Consider the following 21,385-nt stretch of genomic DNA (forward strand, 5'->3'; position numbering starts at 1 on the left):
TTTAATTTTACCTTTATATATTTTATATATACTTCTTATATCTCTTTTTATAAGAATAGTAGTATAAGTAAGCTTAGTATACTTAAATAATAGTTAGAGATAAGTAATAAGATAAGGTTAAAAGGGAAATAAAGTATATATATAAAGGTCGCTTTAATAGTTATTAAATATCCTTTAAGATATATAGTCTTAAAGGATATTAATAGTAGCGATTATATCTTTAGTATACTACTACTATATTAGCGTCTTATTAAATAAGGTTAAAAAAAAGTAATAAGTAAAGAGATAGTATAATTTAATATAAGTATAAGTAAAGTAGTTATAAGTATATAATAATACTTAGTTTTAGTAAGTACTATACTATATCTTAACGTTAAGTAATATTATTTAGCTTATATAAGTAAGATAAGGTAGCCGCTATATAGTAGTACTATAGGTTATACTATACTTACTAAGAGATATAAGTAAACGCGTTAACTAGCTTAAGGGTAGTAGGGTATAGTCGCTTAGTATACTAAGAGGTAGGGTGCCGCTATATAAAGTAAAGAAGCTAGCGGGTATATAAGGGCCTATAATAGTTATAATATAGCGCAGCGTAAAGATAGAAATTAGGTAGAGTAGGGGCGCGCGCGCGGAGGAAGTAAAGCTTAAAGGAGGAAAAAGAAAGGAAAAAGGAGAGGGGAAAGAAAAGGGGTATTAATATATAGAGGGGTATATATATAGTTAATAAGGTATAGGGGTATATATATAGTAGAGGGAGGAATAAGTTAAAATAGGTATATAAAAAGGTAGTATATAAAGGGATAAAGTAAGTATAAGGTAGAAGGAAGCGACTATATATACCTAAGAAATAAAAGAGGATAATAATAAAAAGGTAGTAAAGGAGGAATAAAGGTACTACTAATAAAAAAAAGAAGGTAAGGGTAGTATTATAGGCGATACTTATAAAGGGCTAAGGTTATATTATAGCGACTATACTAAAGTCGGGCTAAAGTAAACCTATATATAGGTAAAGCTTAACTTAAACTTAGGCCGAATAGTACCTAAATATAGGTTAAGCTAAGGACTAAGGAAGATAGATAACTAGCGTAACTAAGATAGAGTTTTCTTCCTTTCTCCTTAGCTTTAAATAAATAATTATTCGGCCTTATACTACTACGCTAAGTATATACTAGCCCTTAATATTAAGGAAAATAAAACTAAACTATAACTTTATTAAGACCTTAATAATAAAGGAAAGAAAGATAGCTATAACTAAATAAATAAAAGAAGAATAAGATCTATTTACTACTTCCGCTTATACTTTTTTAATAGCGTAGTAAGAACTAACTATAGTATTCCCTTTACTATATATAATGCCTTTAAAAATACTAGAACTACCTTATCCTCCGCTCTTTCCCTACCCTCTATATTAAGACGAAAATTAAGTAATAAAGCCTTAGCCTATAAGAATTAATAGGTCTTATAAAGTTATTGCTTAGACTAGATTAGGATTTTCCTAACTTAAGGGGCATGCAAGGGTTCTTATTTATATACTCGCTTTCGATTATAGGCCTCTTTCCGCGCCTCTATAATCTTTAAATTTCACCTAATTATACGTTATATTCTTAAAGTGGTATATAAAAACAATATGGCACGACAAAGACAGCGATAAGAAGCAACGGGAAAGCTAAAGCGGACGAGCAGTAAATCTTCTCAAACTAGGGCTCCCGGGAATACTATAGGCACCTCTCGATGCGCTAATAGTCTATTTAACGAGGACATGAACGTTCCAGACGGGCTTCCGCCTTACCATGGACTCAGGGGGAGCCGCAGCGACAACACATGGCAGGCAGGGTAGCCTACTTGGTCCCCATCTTTTCCTCGCCGCTGCCCTGTATCTTGACCCCCTCGGGCTCGACGTCGTTGGACTCGTCAAACTCGTCGCCGTTGCTCTCTCGCAAGGCGGTCCTCTGCTCGGCAATGTGCCGCCAGCCGCGATGACCTGGGCTGGGGAGACAGCGCTGGTGAGCTCCGGGACGGCCACCTGGAGTTTCGAGATTAGCAGGTTCTGGCCGGCGGCGAGACCTAGGGCACTATGTGGACATGAGTTAGTTGGCGAATGAAGCAATCCAGTGACGAGCTTTTCTAACGTACCCGCCGAGCTGGAAAGTAAACACGGCGATTGCTGCCGCGAGTTAGTCAAGAGCGCCCCAATATCGAAGAGCACAATCGAGTTACCATTGCCTGTCGGCACATCTTCCGGCCTATAGCATCTTGGGTAAGCCTAACCCCCTCGAGTTTCGAGGGGGAACTGGTCACTCACTCTAGTGTCGCCTGGATGGCAGTGTATGGAAGCTGCTGGGCCATACCAATACCGAGTCCGGCAATGACTAGAAAGGAGCCCCATTGGGCCGCGGGCGTGGAGACATCAATCAAGGTGAGAAGGCCGGCGCCGACGCTCATTATCTTGACGCCCGCTATCATGTATGGGACCTAGACGGAAGCAAGTCAGATAAACCGTGACGTGAAAGAGACATGGCTTTAGAGCGACTTGCATAGTAACCCCACTTCGACAGAGACCTCCGACGACGACCAAGGTGACTATCTGAGGTAGAACGAGGGCAATGTACCGAACGCCGCTTGTAGTTGTGGATACGCCCTGAGCCGATTGGAAGAAGATGGGGAGATAGTAGGCATACTATTGCGTTTTGTTATCAGTTAGAACCCTCTACAGGGGCGGTCTTAAACGAGTTCCTCCAGAGCTCCGGCGTAGCATCGGTCGACACTTACAATCTGACTGGTCATGCCGATACAAAACAGCGTAAAGGCCCCCATGCAGATGGAGCGCTGTAGAAGCACCCGGAGGGGGATGGGGGCCATATCCTTCTGTCTCCATATCCAGTAACAGAAGCATGCCGAGAGGAGCCCGAAGCCAACAAAGAGGCCGATACACCGCGGGTCGCTCCAGGGGTACGTGTTTCCGCCCCAGGTCAAAACGAGGAGCAGACAGCAGACGGTGCCGATAAACAGAACGGTGCCGACGGCATCCATATGCCGGAGCTTCTCCTTCAGGGACAGGTCTCTGTTTGCCTGGTTTGACGATTGCCTGATGGGGACAAAGACAAGAACGACGAATATGACGCAGACGCCAATGGGAACGTTGCTTCAGGCATCGTGGTCAGCAGCCTCGTCGTCTCGGGCCCAAAAGGCGTCGATTCATGTTCCTCACATCCAGAAACACCATCCTACGCACCGTTAGCGTTACATGTCCGGCAGAAAGCACGGGGCCGGGTAGAAAGACATACTCCATCTCGCATACTGCGTCAACAGACCGCCGAACAGCGGCCCGACGCAGATGCTAATCCCTAGCACGCTCACCACGGTGCCCTGGAAAAGGGGCACCTTCTCGAGGCGAACGACGTATCCTATGATGGCCAGGGCTCCCTGTAACAGCCCGGCGGCCCCGAAGCCGAGCAGCGCGCGCCCAAAGATAAGGACGGCAGACCTAGGGGCGGCGGCGCAGGCGACGGACCCGACTGGAGACGCCCAAAATCAGCCTCGGTCGCAGCCATGGGCACGAACATTCAACTACATCAAGCGAAGGAGACAGGGCCAACCTTCGAAGATGACCAAGGACGTCAAGTAGACGATTTTAGCGTCGAAGAACTTGAAGAGGTTGCCAAACAGGGGCTGGAAGGCCGTCACGGTCAGCAGATAGGCCGAGCCGTACCAAGACACGTCGGGTAGCGACTGGAAATCGGTCGTGATGCGGGGGATTGCGGTTCCAATGATGTTTGTGTCGAGGCCGAATAGGAAGATGCCCAGACAGAGGGAGCCCATGACGACGGCGAGCCGCCACGGGCCAAGCGGAGCTTCTGCCCTGGAGGGAGCGGCCATGTTGGGGGTGATGGAGAAGACGCAGCGCTCGCTTCAACCACCTCTCGATGGTGGTGGTGTCAGGGGAGAGGGCAAAGACCGTGGGGGTAATGGCAAAGCTTCAAGTCTGCATGTACGCACGGGACGGGTTATGTAGTAGCATTGTGCCAAATTAGTATCGCCCAGTCACGAATACGTGTACTCGATACTCCCTACGGACCATGTACATGCATGCAATATCAAGTGCAAGTATTTTTCGTATCACCCGTTGGCCTTGACAGCTTAGGGGCGGGCCGACCATCACACACACATACATCAGTTGATTGGGGAAAGCCGATGGAAGGCCTTTTTACAGGGGGGAACCAACGCCGAAAGGGAAAGTTGTACTCTGTAGGGAAGTACTCTAGACAGGGTGGCATTGCGGGAGATTTTACGGATATATGCAGCGCGGTTAGAGGGGGTTGGGTTACATAGGCCCGAAACCCTTGACGTTGTCAAGACAAGAGAACACTGTTAATACGGACAGTAGCTTCTCTAATTATATGTATCTAGGTACGAGGAGGAGCGAGGGTTAATTACCTAGTTATATATCTAACTTGGCAGAATATTTCCTTATAAACAGGGCTATACTATTATAAACCTTTTACTTAAATAATAACTCCTATTTATATAACTATAAAGTTAATAGTATTTCTTTTAAAGGTAGGGCTATAGACTCTATATGATTCTATTATAAAGTAATAATACTTTGCTTTTATTATAGCTAAGAAAAGACCTAATATAGCTAATAATTATATAAATATAGTTATATATACTAGCCTTAATTAAGATATAATATACTTATTAAAAAACGATTATAATAAAGACTAGTATTAAGTTACTATTTTTAAAATACTCTTTTATATATCGTATTATAATATAACTATAAGGAAACCACTAGGTTGTATAGGCAAAAGTGAAGTGACACTCTAACAGATGACCTAGTAGTGGACACTATATGCCATGGAGGTGCTGGTGGCAGCTGACAATAACCTTATTCGGTAGGCAGTAGAGCGTTTATTCTAGCATTAGTCAGCCTCGCAGGCGGGCCTCTCAAGGCCACGCCCATAGACGTAGATTCCGTAAGACAACCATCTTCCTTGCACCCCTAGTTCCATGGATATGCGCATATAAAATGTGCGGCATCGGCGCCGCGCCTTGACTAGCCGTACTTCCCCCCCACCTTCGTTAGGCAGGATGGACTGTTGGCTACTGTTCTAACGGGATTATGCATGGTCAAGGTTGTGCGTCGGAGTTTTCGGTTGTACGTGCATGGGATAAATGTGAGAGTTGTACTCTGTATGTATGCATGTGTACAAACAAGCCTTGAGCTCGATGCATCGTCGGCATGAGCATGTCAACTCCATGGCCCAGTCTTTTGGGACCAACCAGGCTCGGGGCCCAAGTGCCCGGGGACTCTCCACCATTGATGACTGCTGTCGTGCCTCCGTCTCCGGGCTAGGGCGGCCGTTCGTTGCCGACGGCGACTTGGGGAGTTGGCAGCTGGGGCCAAAACACATGGTGAAGGAAGTGAAAAGGGCCGAGCTGGGTGGCTGAGCGTAACGACGGCTTTGGACTGCCCCCTCGTGGTGTATCCGTGGATGTGCCTATATATAAATACACGTATATGTCGGTATATATATAATATATATATATATATATAAGTGCTCGAGCATAGGCCGATTCGCAGACACCTCGCCTCCATCGCGCCCCAGCTCTCACAAGACTCCAGTCCCGCACAGCATGTTGAGAGATATCCTTGGTGACCTGCCGCGCTGGGCGTCTGCGGCTCTCGGCCTAGCCTGTCTCCTCGTGCTATGGCGCACGTGGAAGTTTACGCTGAGGCCCCTGCTGTGGCCCTCGGAGCCAAAGAACCTGCCTTACTGGGTCCCCTGTGCGTCTCTCCCCGGGGGACAAGATGGAAGCGAGATGGGCCGTTACTGACAAAGCCGTCTTCAAGTCATCGGTACCGTCGACCTCGGTCCTCGGCGAGGTCCGCATGCACGAATCGAACTGACGAGCCCCTGTAGGCCATACTGTGGGATTCTTCCGGAGCTCCGACAAGCTCATCGAGCGCGGCCTGTACCAAACCCCTCCCCCTGTGGTCGACTCGCCTTGGTCCGTGTTGCTGATGCGGTTCAGAGACTACACGGGCCGCACGCACGAGCCCTTTGCCGTCGAACTCCTCGGCAAGACAATGTACGTTGTCACGGCGCCGGGCGACGTGGCGGCCGCCTTCCGGGACAGCGCGGCCCTCAACTTTGACGGGAACCTGGCGCAGCTGCTCGAGAACTTTGGCGTCAAGCACGAGGCCTTCAAAAGGGCCTGGCATAAGCCGCAGCCGGGCGACTGGAGCTACGTGGCGGACAACGCCGTCAAACCGGCGCAGCTGGACCTGATACACTTTGTCGAGGAGACGTACAAGACGCAGCTGCTCCCCGGGCCGCATATGGACAGCATGTGCCGCGTCTTCCTCGACTCGGTCCACAGCTCTCTCCGCTGGGACGCGCTCAGGGGCGGCTGCGCGTGGTGCGGGCTCGCGGGCGCGGCCGACACGGCTCACAACATGAAGACGGCGGCGCGCCCCCCCGTGTCGCTCCTCTCGCTGTGTCGGCGCCTCATCGCCGAGGCCGCCACGCGCTCGCTGTTCGGCCGCCTCCTCCACGACATCAGCCCGGGCGTGGTCGACGACATCCTCGAGTTCAACGACTACGCCTGGATGGTCGTCTTCCGCTACCTCGACCTGCTCGAGATTCCCGTGACGGCGCCGCAGCGGAGGCTGATGGCAACCCTCAGCGAGCTCATCGAGCTCCCCGAGCACAGCAGGGGCGAGGCGGCCTGGGCCATACGGCAGACGCTGGCGGCGTTTGAAATCGTCGACATAGACACGCAGTCCCGCGCCGCCATGATGCTGATGAGTTTCTGGGCGTGAGTGTTGGAGACGGCCCCCAACCGAACATGCAGGGGCGACAGAGGCTGACTCTTGGACACAAACACTCTCTCCATGGCGCCGTATCCAACGAGTACAACCTCACCTTTTGGATCCTGGCGCACCTCCTGTACGACGAGGCCCTGCTGCGCCCCGTCAGGCAGGAGACGGAGGCCGCCTGGCGCGCCGGACGGCTGGACGTGAAGCACCTCTGCGCAAACAGCACGCGGCTCCACGCCGTCTTCAACGAGACGCTCCGTCTTCGCAACGGCGCGGGCGCCCTGCGCGTCGTGACGCAGCAGACGGTCATCGGCGGCAAGGTCCTCGCGCAGGGCCACTCGATCCTGATTCCGTTCCGGCAGCTGCACACCAACGAGGCCGTCTGGGGGCCGACGGTCGGTGCCTTCGACCCGTCTCGCTTCCTCAACCGGAAGAGTCTCGCGCGCCACTCGTCCTTTCGGCCCTTTGGCGGCGGCACCACCTACTGCCCGGGCAGGATCCTGGCCAGGGAGGAGGTCTACGGCTTCATCGCCGTCCTGCTGCACCGCTTCGACGTCGCGCTCCACCCCGACGCCGGCGAGCAGCCGTTTCCTCGCTTCAACGACACGGTGCCGTCGCTCGGCGTCAGCGGGCCCCTCGGGGGGATGGATGTGCTCGTTGACCTGGCGCCGCGCGAGGTGCCCGCCTGATGGTGCTGTTTCCCCGGGCAGGCCATGGTGCGTCGGTTGTAGTAGCTACGAGGCGGCACTACATGGATAGAGTTGATGTCTAAGGTCAGGGTGTATGTGTATGTAGCTACATGAATACTATCAACGTCGAGCAAGCTGCAAGTCATCTCCAGGAGTCCAGACGTAGTGACTGCCACACGCCGGCTCAAACCCGCGCCGGAGGGCCCGGGATGTTCACCGCATGGCCTTGTTGGGCTGTCTTCGAGCAGCCACCATATCGCCTGCAAAGTCCCCCGCAGCCGTGCATGGCGAGAAGTTCGAGAACCAAACCGAGGTCCCATGGGGCCAAGAATCCAACGGTTTGCAACCCCGGCTGCCTCGGGACGCATGGCTGTATATCTCTCGTGCCCTCTCATGTAATCATCTCTGACCACCTGCCTCTCCCCCGAGTTCAGGTTGCGGATAATTCCTGGCGTCGTTGCTGTTTTCTCGTGTCATGACTGTTCTCCCGAGCCACCAAGTCAGAGCACATGCAGCCATGGTGCGAATCGGCCCCGGAGTCTCCAACAATGTCTTCCTGGTATGTATGGAATTCCACGAAACCGCGACGACGCAAATGACCGACCACTCACGCATCTGCATGGCTCTAGGGCGCCGTCTGGGCCACGGCAGCCCTGGCATTCGCCTTTCTCCTGGTGCGACTGTATTCGCGCTTCCGGGGCCCCCGCCGTCTCTACTGGGACGACTTGTTCGTCATTGTCGCCTTTGCCCTGGCCTTGGTGACGGCCGCGCTCTGGCAATGGGTCGCCCCGGACATGTACTACCTGCTCAACGTCGCGGCCGGCTTCGCGCCGCCCACGCCCGATGTCTTTGACCGGCAGAGGGTGTGGCTGAGGGTCTCCCTCGTCGTCGAGCTCTTCTTCTATACGTCCCTGACGGCCGTCAAGCTCGCCTTTCTATTCTTCTTTAGGCGGCTCGGTCACAACGTGCCCGGGCAAAAGTACATGTGGTGGCCCATCTTCCTCTTTACGCTGGCCATCTGGGTGGCTTCGATGGGCAACGTCCAGTACCGCTGCCTGGTCGGCCCCGTCGAGGATCTCAACGGCTACTGCGGCGAGCCGTCGGCTATTGAGTTTACGACGATAACGCTCAAGGTCAACTGTGCCCTCGACATTTTTTCCGATTTTCTAAGTAAGCACTGGCCGTTTCCCCTCGCGCCGCCGTGAACCTCGACGGCTAACAGCCCATATATATGTAGTTATGCTGATACCCATAACGCTGCTCTGGAACGACCGCATCCAGTGGGCCAAGAAATTCGCCTTTATCGGCCTCTTCTCCCTCTCCGTCGTCACCATGATCATTGCCACGGTGCGCGTGGCCGATATCAACTCGACCAAGTGGGACAATGGCCAAAACGACCCGACTTATCTCTGGCTCTGGAGTGCCATCGAGCCGTGCATCGGTACGCTGGCCGCCTCTAGTTCCTGTCCCCCCCTCTCTCTAACGCCACTGCGTACATAGCCATTGTCGTCTCTTGCCTGTCTGCCTTCCCCCAGCTCTTCGCCCAGTCGGCCCGCTCCGCGAACCCGGTCTTCAAGCCAACCGATACCTACTACCGGCGGTTGAAGGCGAGCATGCAGCCGAGGCGGAAGCAAACCGAAACCGCTCTGAGCGACCTCTCGGGCCTGACCAAGACGGACGACTTGGACTACGCGCGCGGGCCGGATCTCGAGGGGGCGTCGCACGAGAGCCAGCGCCCCGTCCTCGTGCCCGGGTCGCCCAAGCCGGCGGCCGTCTGCTACAGTCGACCGGCTGGCAGGGGGGATGTGGGGCACGGGGACGGCATCAAGCAGGAGCTCGAGTATAGCGTCACGAAGCAGCCGGCCTGAGGTTGCCGAGGCGGCCAGTTGATCCAAAGCCTAAGCCCACGCAACGACGTACAGTACAGCCCAATGCAGAGTTGGCATTTCTGCCGCACAAGTTTGACGTTGTCTGGCACGTTTGTACACGTAAATAATACTTGTTCTTGGAGCGCGGCGCCCCCAACGGCAGGGCCCAGCCGCCAAAGGATCAATGCGGCGGCTTCCTTCCAGCACATACTCAGTTACTCACCATGACGGCACTGCACCTGTTCTCTGTTCTTTCACGCATGTCACCAAGAGTGCGGCAGCAGCCGGTTGAGCAATGTAAAGACATGAGCGACGTGGCACTTACATGGGATACATGCTCCATCGGCATCAACCAACGAGTCTGGCTGTGGGGGCGGCTGGCGAGTGGCTGCTCCAACATGAGGAGGCATCAAGGAACCGTGCAGGCAGGTTGGTGCAAGGCACTGCAAGCAACCGCCCGAGACGCGACCCCCAGTCAGTCGATGCAAATTGCAAACATTGCCCCGTCGGCTGGTACTGTATTAATACTGTACATTCTCACGGCAGCCTGACATGTGTGTGTGTGTCGACAGTTGGTTGCACCGGCACCGGCCGCCGACTGCATCCAACAGGAATATGCCGGCGCCGATGATTGGCTCGGGCTCGTCTCTCTCTGCCATACAAGGTTTCGGTCTCTTCCACCTCGCTCGCGAGGCAATCCATCCCGTCTCCGGGAGCCTTCTTTCTTCCTCCCCCTCCTCCTCCTCTCCCCTCCCTCAGCCCCCCTCCCCCCAACTCTTTGGCCCCCTCACACACATTCGCCTCGACGACCCTGCCTCGCCGTCCTCGCTTCGCACCATGGCTCTCCAGGCCCTCCTCCTGTGGCCCGTCTTGGGGCTGGCGGCCGTCTGGACGCTGCTGTCGTGCGTCGGCCTCTTCCGCAACTACATGGCGGCCCGTCAGATGGGGGTCCCCATCCGCGTGCTGCCCATCGACCACACAAACCCCATCTGGATGCTCATAGACAGAAAGCTGCTGTCGCTGCTCAGGCGGCTGCCCCTGCCCGAGAGCAGCTTCACGCGCTACAACTGGCGCGGCTGGGAGCTGGCCGATCGCTATCGCTCGCACCACGAGATGGGAGACGTCTTTGTCCACGTCACCCCGGGCCGGAACTGGCTCTATCTCGCCGACCCCGATGCCTTGATGCACGTCTTCCGCCGCCGGACCGACTTTCCGCGCTGCCTCGAGCTCACCGGCATGTGTCCTGGGCCGCCGTTGCCGGCCCGACCGACGTAAGCTGACCGGGTTCTGCTCACAGAGATCCTCAACGTCTTTGGCCCAAACATGTCTACCGTGAGTCCGCCTCTCCCGGCATCCGTCTGTGCGTCCACGCTGACCGGCGGGCGCCTCATGTTTGCAGGTTGACGGCCCGAAATGGAAGTCGCAGCGCAAAATGGTGGCGACGTGCTTCAACGAGCAAAACAACGACATTGTTTGGTCCGAGAGCGTGCGCCTCGCAAGCGACATGCTCAAGTCGTGGGGCTCGAAGCCCTTGCTCACGTCCACGGCCCAAGACGCCCGCACCCTGTCCCTTCTCGTCCTATCCAGGGCCGGCTTCGGCAAGTCGTTCAAGTTTGAGGCCCACGACGAGAGACGGGCCGATGGGCCGACGACGAGCTACAAGGACTCGCTGCAGGAGATACTCGAGAACTGCATCCTCATCACGGCCCTGGGCCCCAAGTTCCTCGCCAAGCCGTGGCTCCCCCGCAAGTTCCGCAGACTTCACGAGGCCTGCGAGTCGTTCCAGGGGCACATGACGGCCATGTACGAGGAGGAGAAGCGCGCCTTTGCCCAGAACCGGCGGTCCGAGGACCGGAACCTCATGACGTCCCTGGTTCGGGCCTCGCAGGACGAGGCTCAGACGGCAGAGGGCCTCACCGAGAGCGAGATTTACGGCAACATATTCGTTTTCAACTTTGCCGGCCACGACACAACCACCCATACCTTTACCTTTGCCCTCTACTTCCTCGCCGCGGTCCCGTCGTTTCAGGACTGGCTTTCCGACGAGCTGCGTCGAGTCCTCGGCGACCGCCCGCCGCACGAGTGGGACTACTCGGCTGACTTCCCGCGCCTCAAGCGCTGCCTGGCCGTCATGCTCGAGACGGTGCGCCTCTACACGCCCGTGCCCGTGGCCAAGTGGACGGGCGGCGAGTCGCAGTCTCTCGCCGTCGGGGAAAAGGTACTCGTGCTCCCGCCCAAGACCATGGTCATCCCGAGCTACTCATCGGTCCAGACGGACCCCAAGACGTGGGGCTCCGACTCGCTGCTCTGGCGGCCGTCGCGGTGGATCAAGACGGCCGACTGGAGCGACGAGGAGCTCGTGACGCCGCGCCGCGGCACCTTTCTCGGCTGGTCCGAGGGTGCCCCCGACTGCCTGGGCAAGAAGTTCTCTCACGTCGAGTTCGTGGCGACGATTGCCACGCTGTTCCGGGACTGGCGCGTCGACCCGGTGGCCGCGGCGGGAGAAGGCCTCGACGGCGCGCGGAAGAGGGTCTTGAAGCAGATAGAGGACGACTCTGCCATGGTGCTGCTGCTGCAGATGCTGCACCCCGAGCGATCGCCCCTGGTCTGGAGTAAGAGATAATGGCCACGAATCTGGGGCGACGGTACATGGAAATGGCTGTGGCCAAAGACGGTCCATGTAATGGTGAGGGAGAGGTCGGGAGAGTACACGTAATACGCGGCTCAGGGGTCATGGAACCGCCCATACCACCGAGTCTCGCGCCCAAGACTCATAAGGACGGACACGGGGCTGCTGGATGGACGCCTTCAAAGGAAACATGACCTGACTCTACAAAAGATCAATGAAGCAATCTGCGCATCCACCCAGCCTCCGCCTGGCTCTAGAGTCTCGGCTTTGTCTTTAGGGCGGCAGAAACTGCCAGGGCTTAATAAAATAATAGTTGCTTTTGGTGCCAAGTGTGTATAGTTATATGTCCTTTAATTTTGATGTCGAAAGAGACGTCTATAAGGAGAGACGAGTTAAACTGCGTTTCCTCTTAAGTCCTAATACTAAAAAGACTATATAACGAAGATAGGGGAAAGGCAACAGAAACAATAAATTAATATATATCTACCCCGACCTACTCTACTATTCTAATACCTATCGTAGGATAAAGAGACGTCTTCTTAGCTAACTTTTCGAAACTAAGCCTAAAACATAAAAAATGCATACGCCTAGAACCGCCGTAAATAGCGTATTACGCCCCTCTAAGTGCAGCCTTATGCAGCTACTAGCGGGTGCGCAATATGCTGCTAAAGATTGCGAATTAGGCGAGGTTCTCCCTTATACGGGTAGAAAACTCTTCCCCGCCCTCGCTAACTAAGGGTATATACCCCCCGCTAACGGGACCTAGCCCGGACCCGACCTAGGACCCCGGCTTAGACCTAAGGAGGGCCCCTTTAACTTTAACCCCCCCCCCCCCCTTAACCTAAGGGTCGAAATAAGTACCTTAGAGGCTAGGGCCAGCTTAAAAGAAGCTCTAAAAAGCTAACGCCTTCTAAGGACCCTAGAAGAAAGGCTTAGGACCTAAGACTAAGACCTAGAGGATATTAAGATAAAAGAAAATACCTAGCTTATACTAAAGACTAGCCTCTTTAGGCCTAGCCTAGCCCTACTTCTAGCCTAACTAGCCCTTAAAGTAAGTAAAGGGGTAAAAGAGAGCTGCCCTTAGTAGCCTTATTAGCCTTACGCTTATTTAACCTATATTTTAATACTTATAATAGACCTAGCCCTAGCCTTAGTACCCTTTCCCTAGGGACCGGGCTTAGGGCTTCCTTTAGTAGGCCTTCTAGGCCCTTAAGGAAGCCTAAAAAATTAAACCCTTTTATAAGACCCTTATAAAAGGGCTTAAGAAGGTAGTTATAAGGACCCTAGACCGCTAATAGCCCCTATAATAGCTCCTATACTTTAGCGACGACAGAGAAGTTGATACGGGGCCAATAAAAGATAAACTAATAGCGTAACGTTGTCGGTCATCCATCCTGCCTGTGTCACTTGTCGTACAATCAACGCGCTCGTCTTCTGCTTTACTCCAAGCCAAATATGCCATCATGTCTTCTTCTGCCCATTTTTCTCGACTCCGTTGAAGTTGCTTGCACACGTGCTTGTAATCCAAGCACCACTCAGAGCTGTGCTTGTCGTATCCGAGAGGGGATCTCATTGCTCTGCGATATCGCTGCTTGGTCTTGATGCTGTCGACGGGCTGTGCCGTGTACCATGGCTTCTCGCGGCGACGCTCTCCTGTATGGTCTTTTCTGAAGAGCCGTTTTCTCTGGGGACTCTTCTGTCTGCCATGACCATCCTCCTGATTGGTGGAAATGTCAATTCTATACATTGTATCGCAATCTTCACTGCCGATACTCCAAAACTGTCAAGGAAACATGTAGCTCGAGCAGTTGCATTACCTGGCGTATGCTATATGTATGCTGTCCAGCTTCTCGGCGTCTGCTCAGATGCATGCCGCCAGCACCGTCTTCCCAACTCCAAGGTCCTCTATATCTAGACACTCTTCTATCTTGTCGATTGGTTCGCAGCTCAGACCGAAAAAGTCGCAAAACCGCCTGGCATCCTCGGCACTCACATACGTGCCTTGGTTGGCCAAAAAGTCCTGACGATGCTGCGGCCCGGTTGAACATAAGAAAGTTGGAAGAAGGGGACCTGTCTTTGCTGTAGACAAAGGTTGGATGAAGGTGCCGACGTATTGAGTCAGACCGGCTGCACTCGCTTCAAACGCTGCCGGCAGAAGACGCTGACGACTTATAAAAAGAGGTCGCCAAGCTTCAAACCGATCGATTGTTATTGATTGTATGTATGTATGTGTATTTCACCCGGAGGATTTCTCCTATAGGGCCTTAGACGTAAAAGCTACTGACATTTCAATACATTAATGCGTAACACCTTAAGCCCCACGGGTTAGCATACGCTACACCAACCTCGCCGCTACTCGCTCCGTGACAGGCCTGCTTGAAGGCCAATTTCTCCAAGTGTTCAGCGTCCTACCTTCAGCAGCTGAAGCGCGGTCTGTCGAAATCCGAAGTCGAATACCTGTGTGTTAGTATTGTTGAAGGTTAGTGCCATAATCGATCCTAAGTGGATTCTCACTTCCGCTGCTTATCCCGAAGGGCCAGACGCTGCCTGCGTCTCATCCCCATGGTTCCGCGCCCGACAGTTCCGGCTGTACGATTCGTGTGGTCCACCGCAGGGCACGCACTTTGGCACTGTCTCCTTGCATTCTCTGTGGTGATGTTCTGCTTTCGCGCATCTGCCACATCTTTGCGGCTTCTTGCATGAAAACGCCTTGTGTCCCATCTCTTGACAGTTGAAGCACTGAATCGGTCCTACGCGGCGTTCAAAAACATTGGTGCAGGCGGACTCTCCCGCAACATCGAACCACACGCCGTCCAGAAGTCTTTGCGCGTCACTCTCTTTAGTGACATAGATCACCATTGACCCGTACGCTTTGGCTTTCTCTCTGTTGCTAAGCCAGGTGATCTTGGCAATCGTGACGTAATTCTCGGCTCCGAGCGCCTCAGCTGCGCCCGGCAGAACGTTGCCTTCGGCGTCCAGCACTGCGGTACGCTTGGTGTTGTCAACTTTGACAGGGTAAAGCTGATCTCTCAGTACCCTGGCTCCCGAAGTTACCGTCTTCTGCGCTGCTTCCTTGACCTGCTTCAACTCGGTTTGGTCTCTGCATAAAATTTTGATCCGGTCGGGGTTTCGAGCGTCTGTCACGACCGCTGCGCATTTCCAAGTCTCCTGCCTCTGACTCTTTCTCATGTCGCTCTCTATGGCCTTTCGGATGTTGCCGATCTGCGTCTGGCACCTGTTCGCTTCTTCGACTCGTGATGTGTCCACCGTACAGTAGAGACTATCGCTGACGGCTGTTCGTGCCGATTTAGCTGCTGGTACGGTGCCCCGGTTCATTGTCTGGATCGTCGGCGATGACCCTGCAGCGCTCGCATACGACATCTGCGGACTGCTCTGCAGAGAAGATGCGGGCGTAGCCAGGGCCTCTAACTGCGCTCGGATGTGACGAAGCTCATCTCTCATCTCTTTCCCTTGTTGATCTATTTCCTGGATCATCTGCTGTTGCTTGGATATGATCTCGTTTTGCGCATCTATCGCTCGGCTGAGCTTTTGCGTTTCTTGACGTGACTCGCTCAAGAGTTCGAGAACTTTCTGGAGCATGGCTCGGCCTTCGTTCGCGCCACTGCTGCTGCTGGCAACTTTGCGCCGCTCAGTCGCGTCACTGATGGCGACATCGTCCGAGGCAATGCGCGTTGCAAGCCTAGTTGCGCGTGTTGTCTTCTCCGCCAGATCGTCGGGCTGTCGCGCGGCTTCTCGAATTTTGGTGCTTGGCCTCACGACGCGTGTCGATCTTTTCGCGGGTGTCGACGCAGGCGACGCGCTTCGCCCCACCATGATCACGGCCTCAGCCGGCGTCTCCATGATGAGGCCCCTCAATGCCTAGCTGGCGTTCGCTTCAGGCTTCTTGTCGAGTTCGTCGGATCCCCCGTCTCCTTTCGACCGTCGGGGTCAGATGTATAGGTTGTCACTCGTTATTGATTGTGGAGGATGCAGGGACTGGAACAATGAGATGGCATCTCATCTCGGATGTGCGTTACTTACATAAGCAGCCTCATGGCTCAGGTGCGCCTAAGACTAGGGCCCGATTTAGTTGACTTCTTCTCAACTCCAAACTTTGCCACCCACAGGAAACCGCCCTCTGCCGACACCGCTGCAACCATGGAGCTGACGGAAGCAAGCCTTTGAGTGCTCGATCGGTCCTCCTACTACTCGCCATTGCCGCCACCTACTTGTCACCAGCGGCCCACGTGAAAGATGCCCAAGAATGCATCTATACAGAATTGAAGTCATTGACGCGCATGGGCCCAAGGCCAGCGGCACATCAGAGAAGCCGACATTTGCATAGATGGCGACCGGGTTGTCTACCGAGGCGATGCGTGGCCCGACCTCGATGGTCCGGCGATTTGGAACCGCCAGCCTCAAGACCTGCTGCCCGCCCCTTTGGCGTGCCATAATTGGACCTCCCAAGCCAATTCAAATCGACAATGGGCAAGAGGCGAAAGACGCAAACACGGCCTCTAGAGCGTATGTGCCGTATACACGACGGCTCCGTCCCTCTTCGGCTGATGACTTTCAAGGTGTGCAAGCTGGCCAGGAGCTGGATTGCCCTAATGCGCACGACGCTTCATTCCCGTCGCCATCACGCAGTACCGTGGCGACGCCAGAGAGGAAGCGGAAGCGCATTCAAAACGCGTCGGCTGCACCACATACGAAGCATCACGGGCCTCTACCCCGGACCGCAATGCATCCCCCAGGCGGCCCTCAAGCCCAAGAATCACAGCGGGGCTGCTTTGCTTCTTGCTGGCGCTGTGCGGCCCACCAGGAAGGCCCGATGTGAGGGACGGGGTCAGACCCTCATGGCGCCGACAGAATACAGTTCCGCCGACACAACCGCTGTCGTCAAAGAGCGAACCCTCCGCCGACGAAGAGTGCCAACCCGACTGCCGAGGGCCAGAGAGACGCGGGCTCGACAAGACAAGAAAACACAAGACGCTGCCAAATGACCCACTGGGAGACGAAAAATGGCATCGTCAAGAGCCAACGTAGCGCCTGTTATCGGATCTGGTTTGAGTAGGCTTGTTGGTCATGCTCTGAGGAAAGGGCCTGGAAACAAGACTGCAGCAACACAGCCCGCGCACCGCAGAAGCAGGAAGCCCGCAAAGCGGCGCCACGAGTTCGGTATACTGGGCGGATGAGGTTCTTTTGTGAGCAACTTTGCTCAGCTGCCAACCGAGACGTGCTACGGCTACTCCTGCAGCGGCGCTCGCATCGAAAACGGCCAGCTACTCTTGAATACGTCTACCCCATCATGACCATTTGATGGCCAAGACCCGGCAGAGTATCGACCAAGAACATGCTCGACGCAGGTTGAGCCTGTACTCACTCTACTTTTTTCTGTACCTCTGCACCTCTTGGCTGGACCGTACGGGGTCTGCCAAGTCCAAAACACACTGAATCAGCCAACCCATACCTGTCAGAGAGGCCGACAGAGTCGGGACTTTGGCGGCAGCCTAGTCCGAGCGCGGAGGAAACGCGGGCGGAGACCCCAGCCAAGTGCGGGATGCGGGTCTCACTCTAGACCAGCTCCAGCGGGCGGGCACCAGGTGGGGCTCCCCTCCCATTCGTTCCCCTCGGCTCCAAGCCTTGGTTCGCAGGGGAGAGGAGAAGCAGTCGTCACCTCGCAAAGTCCCGAGAGAACTACTCACAATGTCCACGACGTGAGCGCCTATGCATCGGGAATCTTGCGCTGACTGGGCAAGACAACGTCACCATGCCGACGTACCTGTGCCACGGCTTCCGGTGGCATCGCCGCGGCATCCGCATCTTCGTCATTATCAACAACCTCGAGGACGCCGCGCCGGACTGGATCGTTGGGCGCACGAGCGCCTCGCTGATCCTTGACCAATTCCGCATCGCCTTTGACTTTCTCCCGAGCCGCCCTCTTGCGGCAGCCACCCCGACCGAGGAGGAGAAAACGAAAACGCCGCACCAGGACGATGACTTGTCGCCGCCGCCGTCGCGAGTGCCCGCTACAGACGATGAGGTGTTGATGCACGACTGGTCGCCGGTCAAGCTGCTGGAGGAGTACGACTTGGACGAGATGACGAGCGCATCGCGGCCGTATGCCTACGTCGCCGACCATGTCGTTCGTGTGGACCTGGGCGCCAACGTGGCCAAGGAAATGGCAAAGTACCAGAGCATGGCTGAGGAAGGCAGCGATGGCTGGTTTGAGAAGCTCAGAGACAAGCTGCAGGCCAATGAGGAAATACAGTGGTACGTCGTCGTGTGCGCCGACGACGAGAGAGCCGTGCCCGAGGAAGAGCTGGACGACTACGACGACGATGACGGCACGGTCCAGGAAGAAGTGGCGGAAGAGAAGCGTGAGGAAGAGGAACAGGAAGAGGAGGACCAGGAAGAGAAACTGCCGCCACTGCCCCCACCGATCAAAGACTATCCCTTTCGCCTCAGACAAAAGCAACAAGCGGCGCCGCCGAGGCTCGTCGAGACGACGACGCACACGGACCGGCCAACTCCGACTCGGAGCGGTGACAAGGTCGGCCATGTGGCATTGCCCGAGCGCCACAGCCCGCCACCCGAATTCATCGCCGACGACCAATGCAAAGCGACGAGCCGTCAGCCCGGGCTGAGGCGTAAGCTGTCGGCCAAGGGACTGCGACGGATTTTTTCAAAGAGAGGAGCTCGGTGATGACGAGAGATTGGAGGCGGTTTGCTTTCCCGTGGCGATGGCGATAACAAATCCCATTCGTTCTTTTGGGGGGCCTCTTGGCCCAATGGAATATCGGGAAGTGATGGATCACCGATGTCGTCGATTTGGCTAATATTGGCCTGCTCCAATGTATGCCCCGCGCCGCGACGCCTGTAACACTACATACCAAGCACTTTTTACCCTTATCTCCAGCCCGGTTCGTCTCAGCGGGACATTGGAGGGCGCCAGCCATTTGTCAAAAGGTCATGGATACGCACCGGGGAGGGAAGAAAATACGAACATTTCGGATATATACCTGGGTTCGCTCACGCTCGCTCATCAGCCGGAGGGCTTCATAAACGCGCGCACTTTCTGATGTGTAGCCCGCGTGTATAAGACACTGCCCCGTCACGTGTGAGCAGCGCCATCCCTCATTTACCGCCATCCATCCCTTCCAGGCAGACACAGCATCCTTGCAGGCAGACACAACATCATCTGGCTGCAGAAGCAAGCCTCACGGGCCCTTGCTGCCTCCTCTCTATCTGCACGGCGACGGTCCCATTGATCGCCTGCAACCCTCGTCCTCGACGCCACCGCGCGCCTCGGCCATACGCTCTTATTCCATATCCGTTTCCTTTTTCCTTCTGGCACCGCCCTGATGCCGTTGGACACCGGCCTCGCCCCGAGCCAATTGAGGCCCGGGCCGGGCGACGTGTCGCCTTCGTTTGCCCAGACGGGCGCCGACTTCTTCCTCGACGACAGCGACGACGCAAGCGACATCGACGACGACGACGACGACGGCTACTTTGACGACCTGCAGTCGGAATTCGACGGCGGTGCCGACACGTATGAGCTGGTCGTGAACAAGCGAGATGTGCCGCGGGAACGGGGCCGCGCGCGTGGCCATGACGGCGTCGACGTCAGGACGGGCCGGCGCCCAAGGCAGCCGGGCGCCGCGGCGGGCGCTTCCCAGCTCTACACGCCCGAGGAGGAGCTCGCCGTCCGGACAAAGTTTGATCGGAAGCTGGTGCTCTTCGTGGCGCTCCTGTATATGCTCAGCTTCCTCGACCGCTCCAGTACGTCGTCGACTCAGCCTCACCAAGGGTCTGCTCAATCCTCACTAACACGCGCGCACCACCTGCAGACATTGGCAACGCCCGCATCGCAGGCATGAACCGCGACCTGCAGACCAGCCCGCCGCGCGACGACTGGTACGAGTGGTCCCTGACGGCCTTTTACCTCTCGTACCTTGCCTTTGAGTGGATGTCGCTGCTGTGGAAGATTGTGCCCGCCCACGTCCTCGTCTCCGCCATTGTCCTGACGTGGGGCCTCGCCGCGTCGCTGCAGTCCGTCGCCACCTCGTACCCGGTCCTCATCGCCTTGAGGGTCGTGCTCGGCATCGGCGAGGCTGGCTTCACTGGTATCCCCTTCTACCTCAGCTTCTTCTTCAGGCGCGAGGAGCTGGCGTTTCGGACCGCCATCTTCATCTCGGGTTAGTCAATCTATCGTGTCAGGGTAAAGCATCGTGGCTGGCTGACCATTGGCTCACACCTCGACAGCCGCACCCCTGGCGACGAGCTTCGCCTCGACCCTCGCCTGGCTCATCGTCAAGTTTGCCTCCCTCGGCCCCATCGCCCCCTGGCGCCTTCTCTTCCTCATCGAGGGCTTCCCCTCGGTCGTCATCTCCGTCGTCGCCTGGTCCGCCATCCCCGACTCCCCCCAGACGGCGCGCTACCTGACGGATCGCGAGCGCGACGTGGCTCGGCTGCGGCTGCGCGGCGAAAAGTCGTCGTCGAGGCCCCCCACGCCCGGGGTCCGCGGCCGCGACCTCGTCGCTGTCCTTCGCGACCCCGTCGCCTGGCTCACCGCCGCCATCCTCTTCCTCGCAAACATGGCCTACTCGTCCCTGCCCGTCTTCCTGCCCAAGATCATTGCCGAAATGGGCCACAGCACCGTCGCCTCCCAGGCCCTCAGCGCCCCGCCCTACCTCGTCGCCTTTGGCCTCGTCCTCTTCACCGCCCACATGTCGGACCGCCTCCGCGCCCGCACCGGCCCCCTCGTCTTCCACGCCCTCGCCTCCGCCCTCGGATACACCCTCCTCGCACTCGCCGAATCCCTCGCCCTCCCCCCCCTGCTGCGCTACCTGGCCCTCTACCCTGCCGCCGTTGGCTTCTACAACGTCGTCACCCTCGTCATCGCCTGGTCCATCAACAACCAAGCCAACCAGACCCGCCAGGGCGCCGGCTTCGCCCTGCTCCAGTTTGTCGGCCAGTGCGGGCCCCTCATCGGCACTCGCCTCTATCCCGACCGTGATGGGCCCTACTACACGCGAGGCATGGGCGCCTGCGCCTGCGCCATGTTAGCCGTTGCCGCTTTGGCTCTCATCCTGCGACTTCTCCTCAAGCACCGAAACCATCGCATGGACAGAGCCGAGGACGAAAAGTTGGCCAACGGCAACATGGTCGAAGAACAAGGCCTGGTAGGCTCGGGAAAACTGAAGAGGACGTCGGCAGACCGTTTCAGATATATGCTATGAAGCGATACCTTGTGCATACTAATCCCCCCCCCCCGGGGCACGTCTGGCTTCATTGATCGTGCCAAGCCTACGGCAGGTTTCTCATCTTGCTACTTGCAACCCGGGCTCCCCGCGGGCGAGCTCACCGTCGC

At 55.7% G+C, this 21,385-nt stretch overlaps 7 protein-coding genes across 7 annotated transcripts; 5 read left to right on the forward strand and 2 right to left on the reverse strand.

Annotated features, from left to right (window-relative positions):
* Positions 1–1,841: 1,841 nt before the first annotated feature.
* HRG_05020 (major facilitator superfamily domain-containing protein) lies at positions 1,842–3,879 on the reverse strand (the record flags this gene model as incomplete). The annotated part of the gene is made up of 11 exons (XM_044863491.1): positions 1,842–1,952; positions 2,027–2,075; positions 2,137–2,167; positions 2,221–2,246; positions 2,306–2,475; positions 2,538–2,562; positions 2,613–2,680; positions 2,773–3,145; positions 3,212–3,227; positions 3,288–3,518; positions 3,600–3,879. 11 exons carry the CDS (start codon positions 3,877–3,879, stop codon positions 1,842–1,844), a joined length of 1,380 nt encoding a protein of 459 aa, XP_044722105.1.
* A 1,761-nt stretch (positions 3,880–5,640) lies between these two features.
* On the forward strand, positions 5,641–7,515 carry HRG_05021 (cytochrome p450 domain-containing protein; the record flags this gene model as incomplete). The annotated part of the gene is made up of 4 exons (XM_044863492.1): positions 5,641–5,791; positions 5,928–5,979; positions 6,040–6,825; positions 6,873–7,515. 4 exons carry the CDS (start codon positions 5,641–5,643, stop codon positions 7,513–7,515), a joined length of 1,632 nt encoding a protein of 543 aa, XP_044722106.1.
* Positions 7,516–8,032: 517 nt separating this feature from the next.
* Positions 8,033–9,383, forward strand: HRG_05022 (uncharacterized protein; the record flags this gene model as incomplete). The annotated part of the gene is made up of 4 exons (XM_044863493.1): positions 8,033–8,074; positions 8,145–8,685; positions 8,753–8,956; positions 9,016–9,383. 4 exons carry the CDS (start codon positions 8,033–8,035, stop codon positions 9,381–9,383), a joined length of 1,155 nt encoding a protein of 384 aa, XP_044722107.1.
* An 837-nt stretch (positions 9,384–10,220) lies between these two features.
* On the forward strand, positions 10,221–12,006 carry HRG_05023 (cytochrome p450 domain-containing protein; the record flags this gene model as incomplete). Its single annotated transcript, XM_044863494.1, has 3 exons — positions 10,221–10,617; positions 10,681–10,715; positions 10,783–12,006. The coding sequence occupies 3 exons, from the start codon at positions 10,221–10,223 to the stop codon at positions 12,004–12,006; spliced, it is 1,656 nt and encodes a 551-aa protein (XP_044722108.1).
* Positions 12,007–14,426: 2,420 nt separating this feature from the next.
* Positions 14,427–15,873, reverse strand: HRG_05024 (uncharacterized protein; the record flags this gene model as incomplete). The annotated part of the gene is made up of 4 exons (XM_044863495.1): positions 14,427–14,469; positions 14,882–15,003; positions 15,049–15,234; positions 15,304–15,873. 4 exons carry the CDS (start codon positions 15,871–15,873, stop codon positions 14,427–14,429), a joined length of 921 nt encoding a protein of 306 aa, XP_044722109.1.
* A 1,909-nt stretch (positions 15,874–17,782) lies between these two features.
* Positions 17,783–18,718, forward strand: HRG_05025 (AorFlbE-like protein; the record flags this gene model as incomplete). The annotated part of the gene is made up of 1 exon (XM_044863496.1): positions 17,783–18,718. The coding sequence occupies one exon, from the start codon at positions 17,783–17,785 to the stop codon at positions 18,716–18,718; it is 936 nt and encodes a 311-aa protein (XP_044722110.1).
* Positions 18,719–19,376: 658 nt separating this feature from the next.
* On the forward strand, positions 19,377–21,254 carry HRG_05026 (major facilitator superfamily domain-containing protein; the record flags this gene model as incomplete). The annotated part of the gene is made up of 3 exons (XM_044863497.1): positions 19,377–19,794; positions 19,863–20,210; positions 20,278–21,254. The coding sequence occupies 3 exons, from the start codon at positions 19,377–19,379 to the stop codon at positions 21,252–21,254; spliced, it is 1,743 nt and encodes a 580-aa protein (XP_044722111.1).
* Between the last annotated feature and the right edge of the window lie 131 nt (positions 21,255–21,385).

This window comes from Hirsutella rhossiliensis (assembly GCF_020360975.1).
Source record: "Hirsutella rhossiliensis strain HR02 chromosome Unknown scaffold00004, whole genome shotgun sequence".
Taxonomy (NCBI): Eukaryota; Fungi; Ascomycota; class Sordariomycetes; order Hypocreales; family Ophiocordycipitaceae; genus Hirsutella; species Hirsutella rhossiliensis.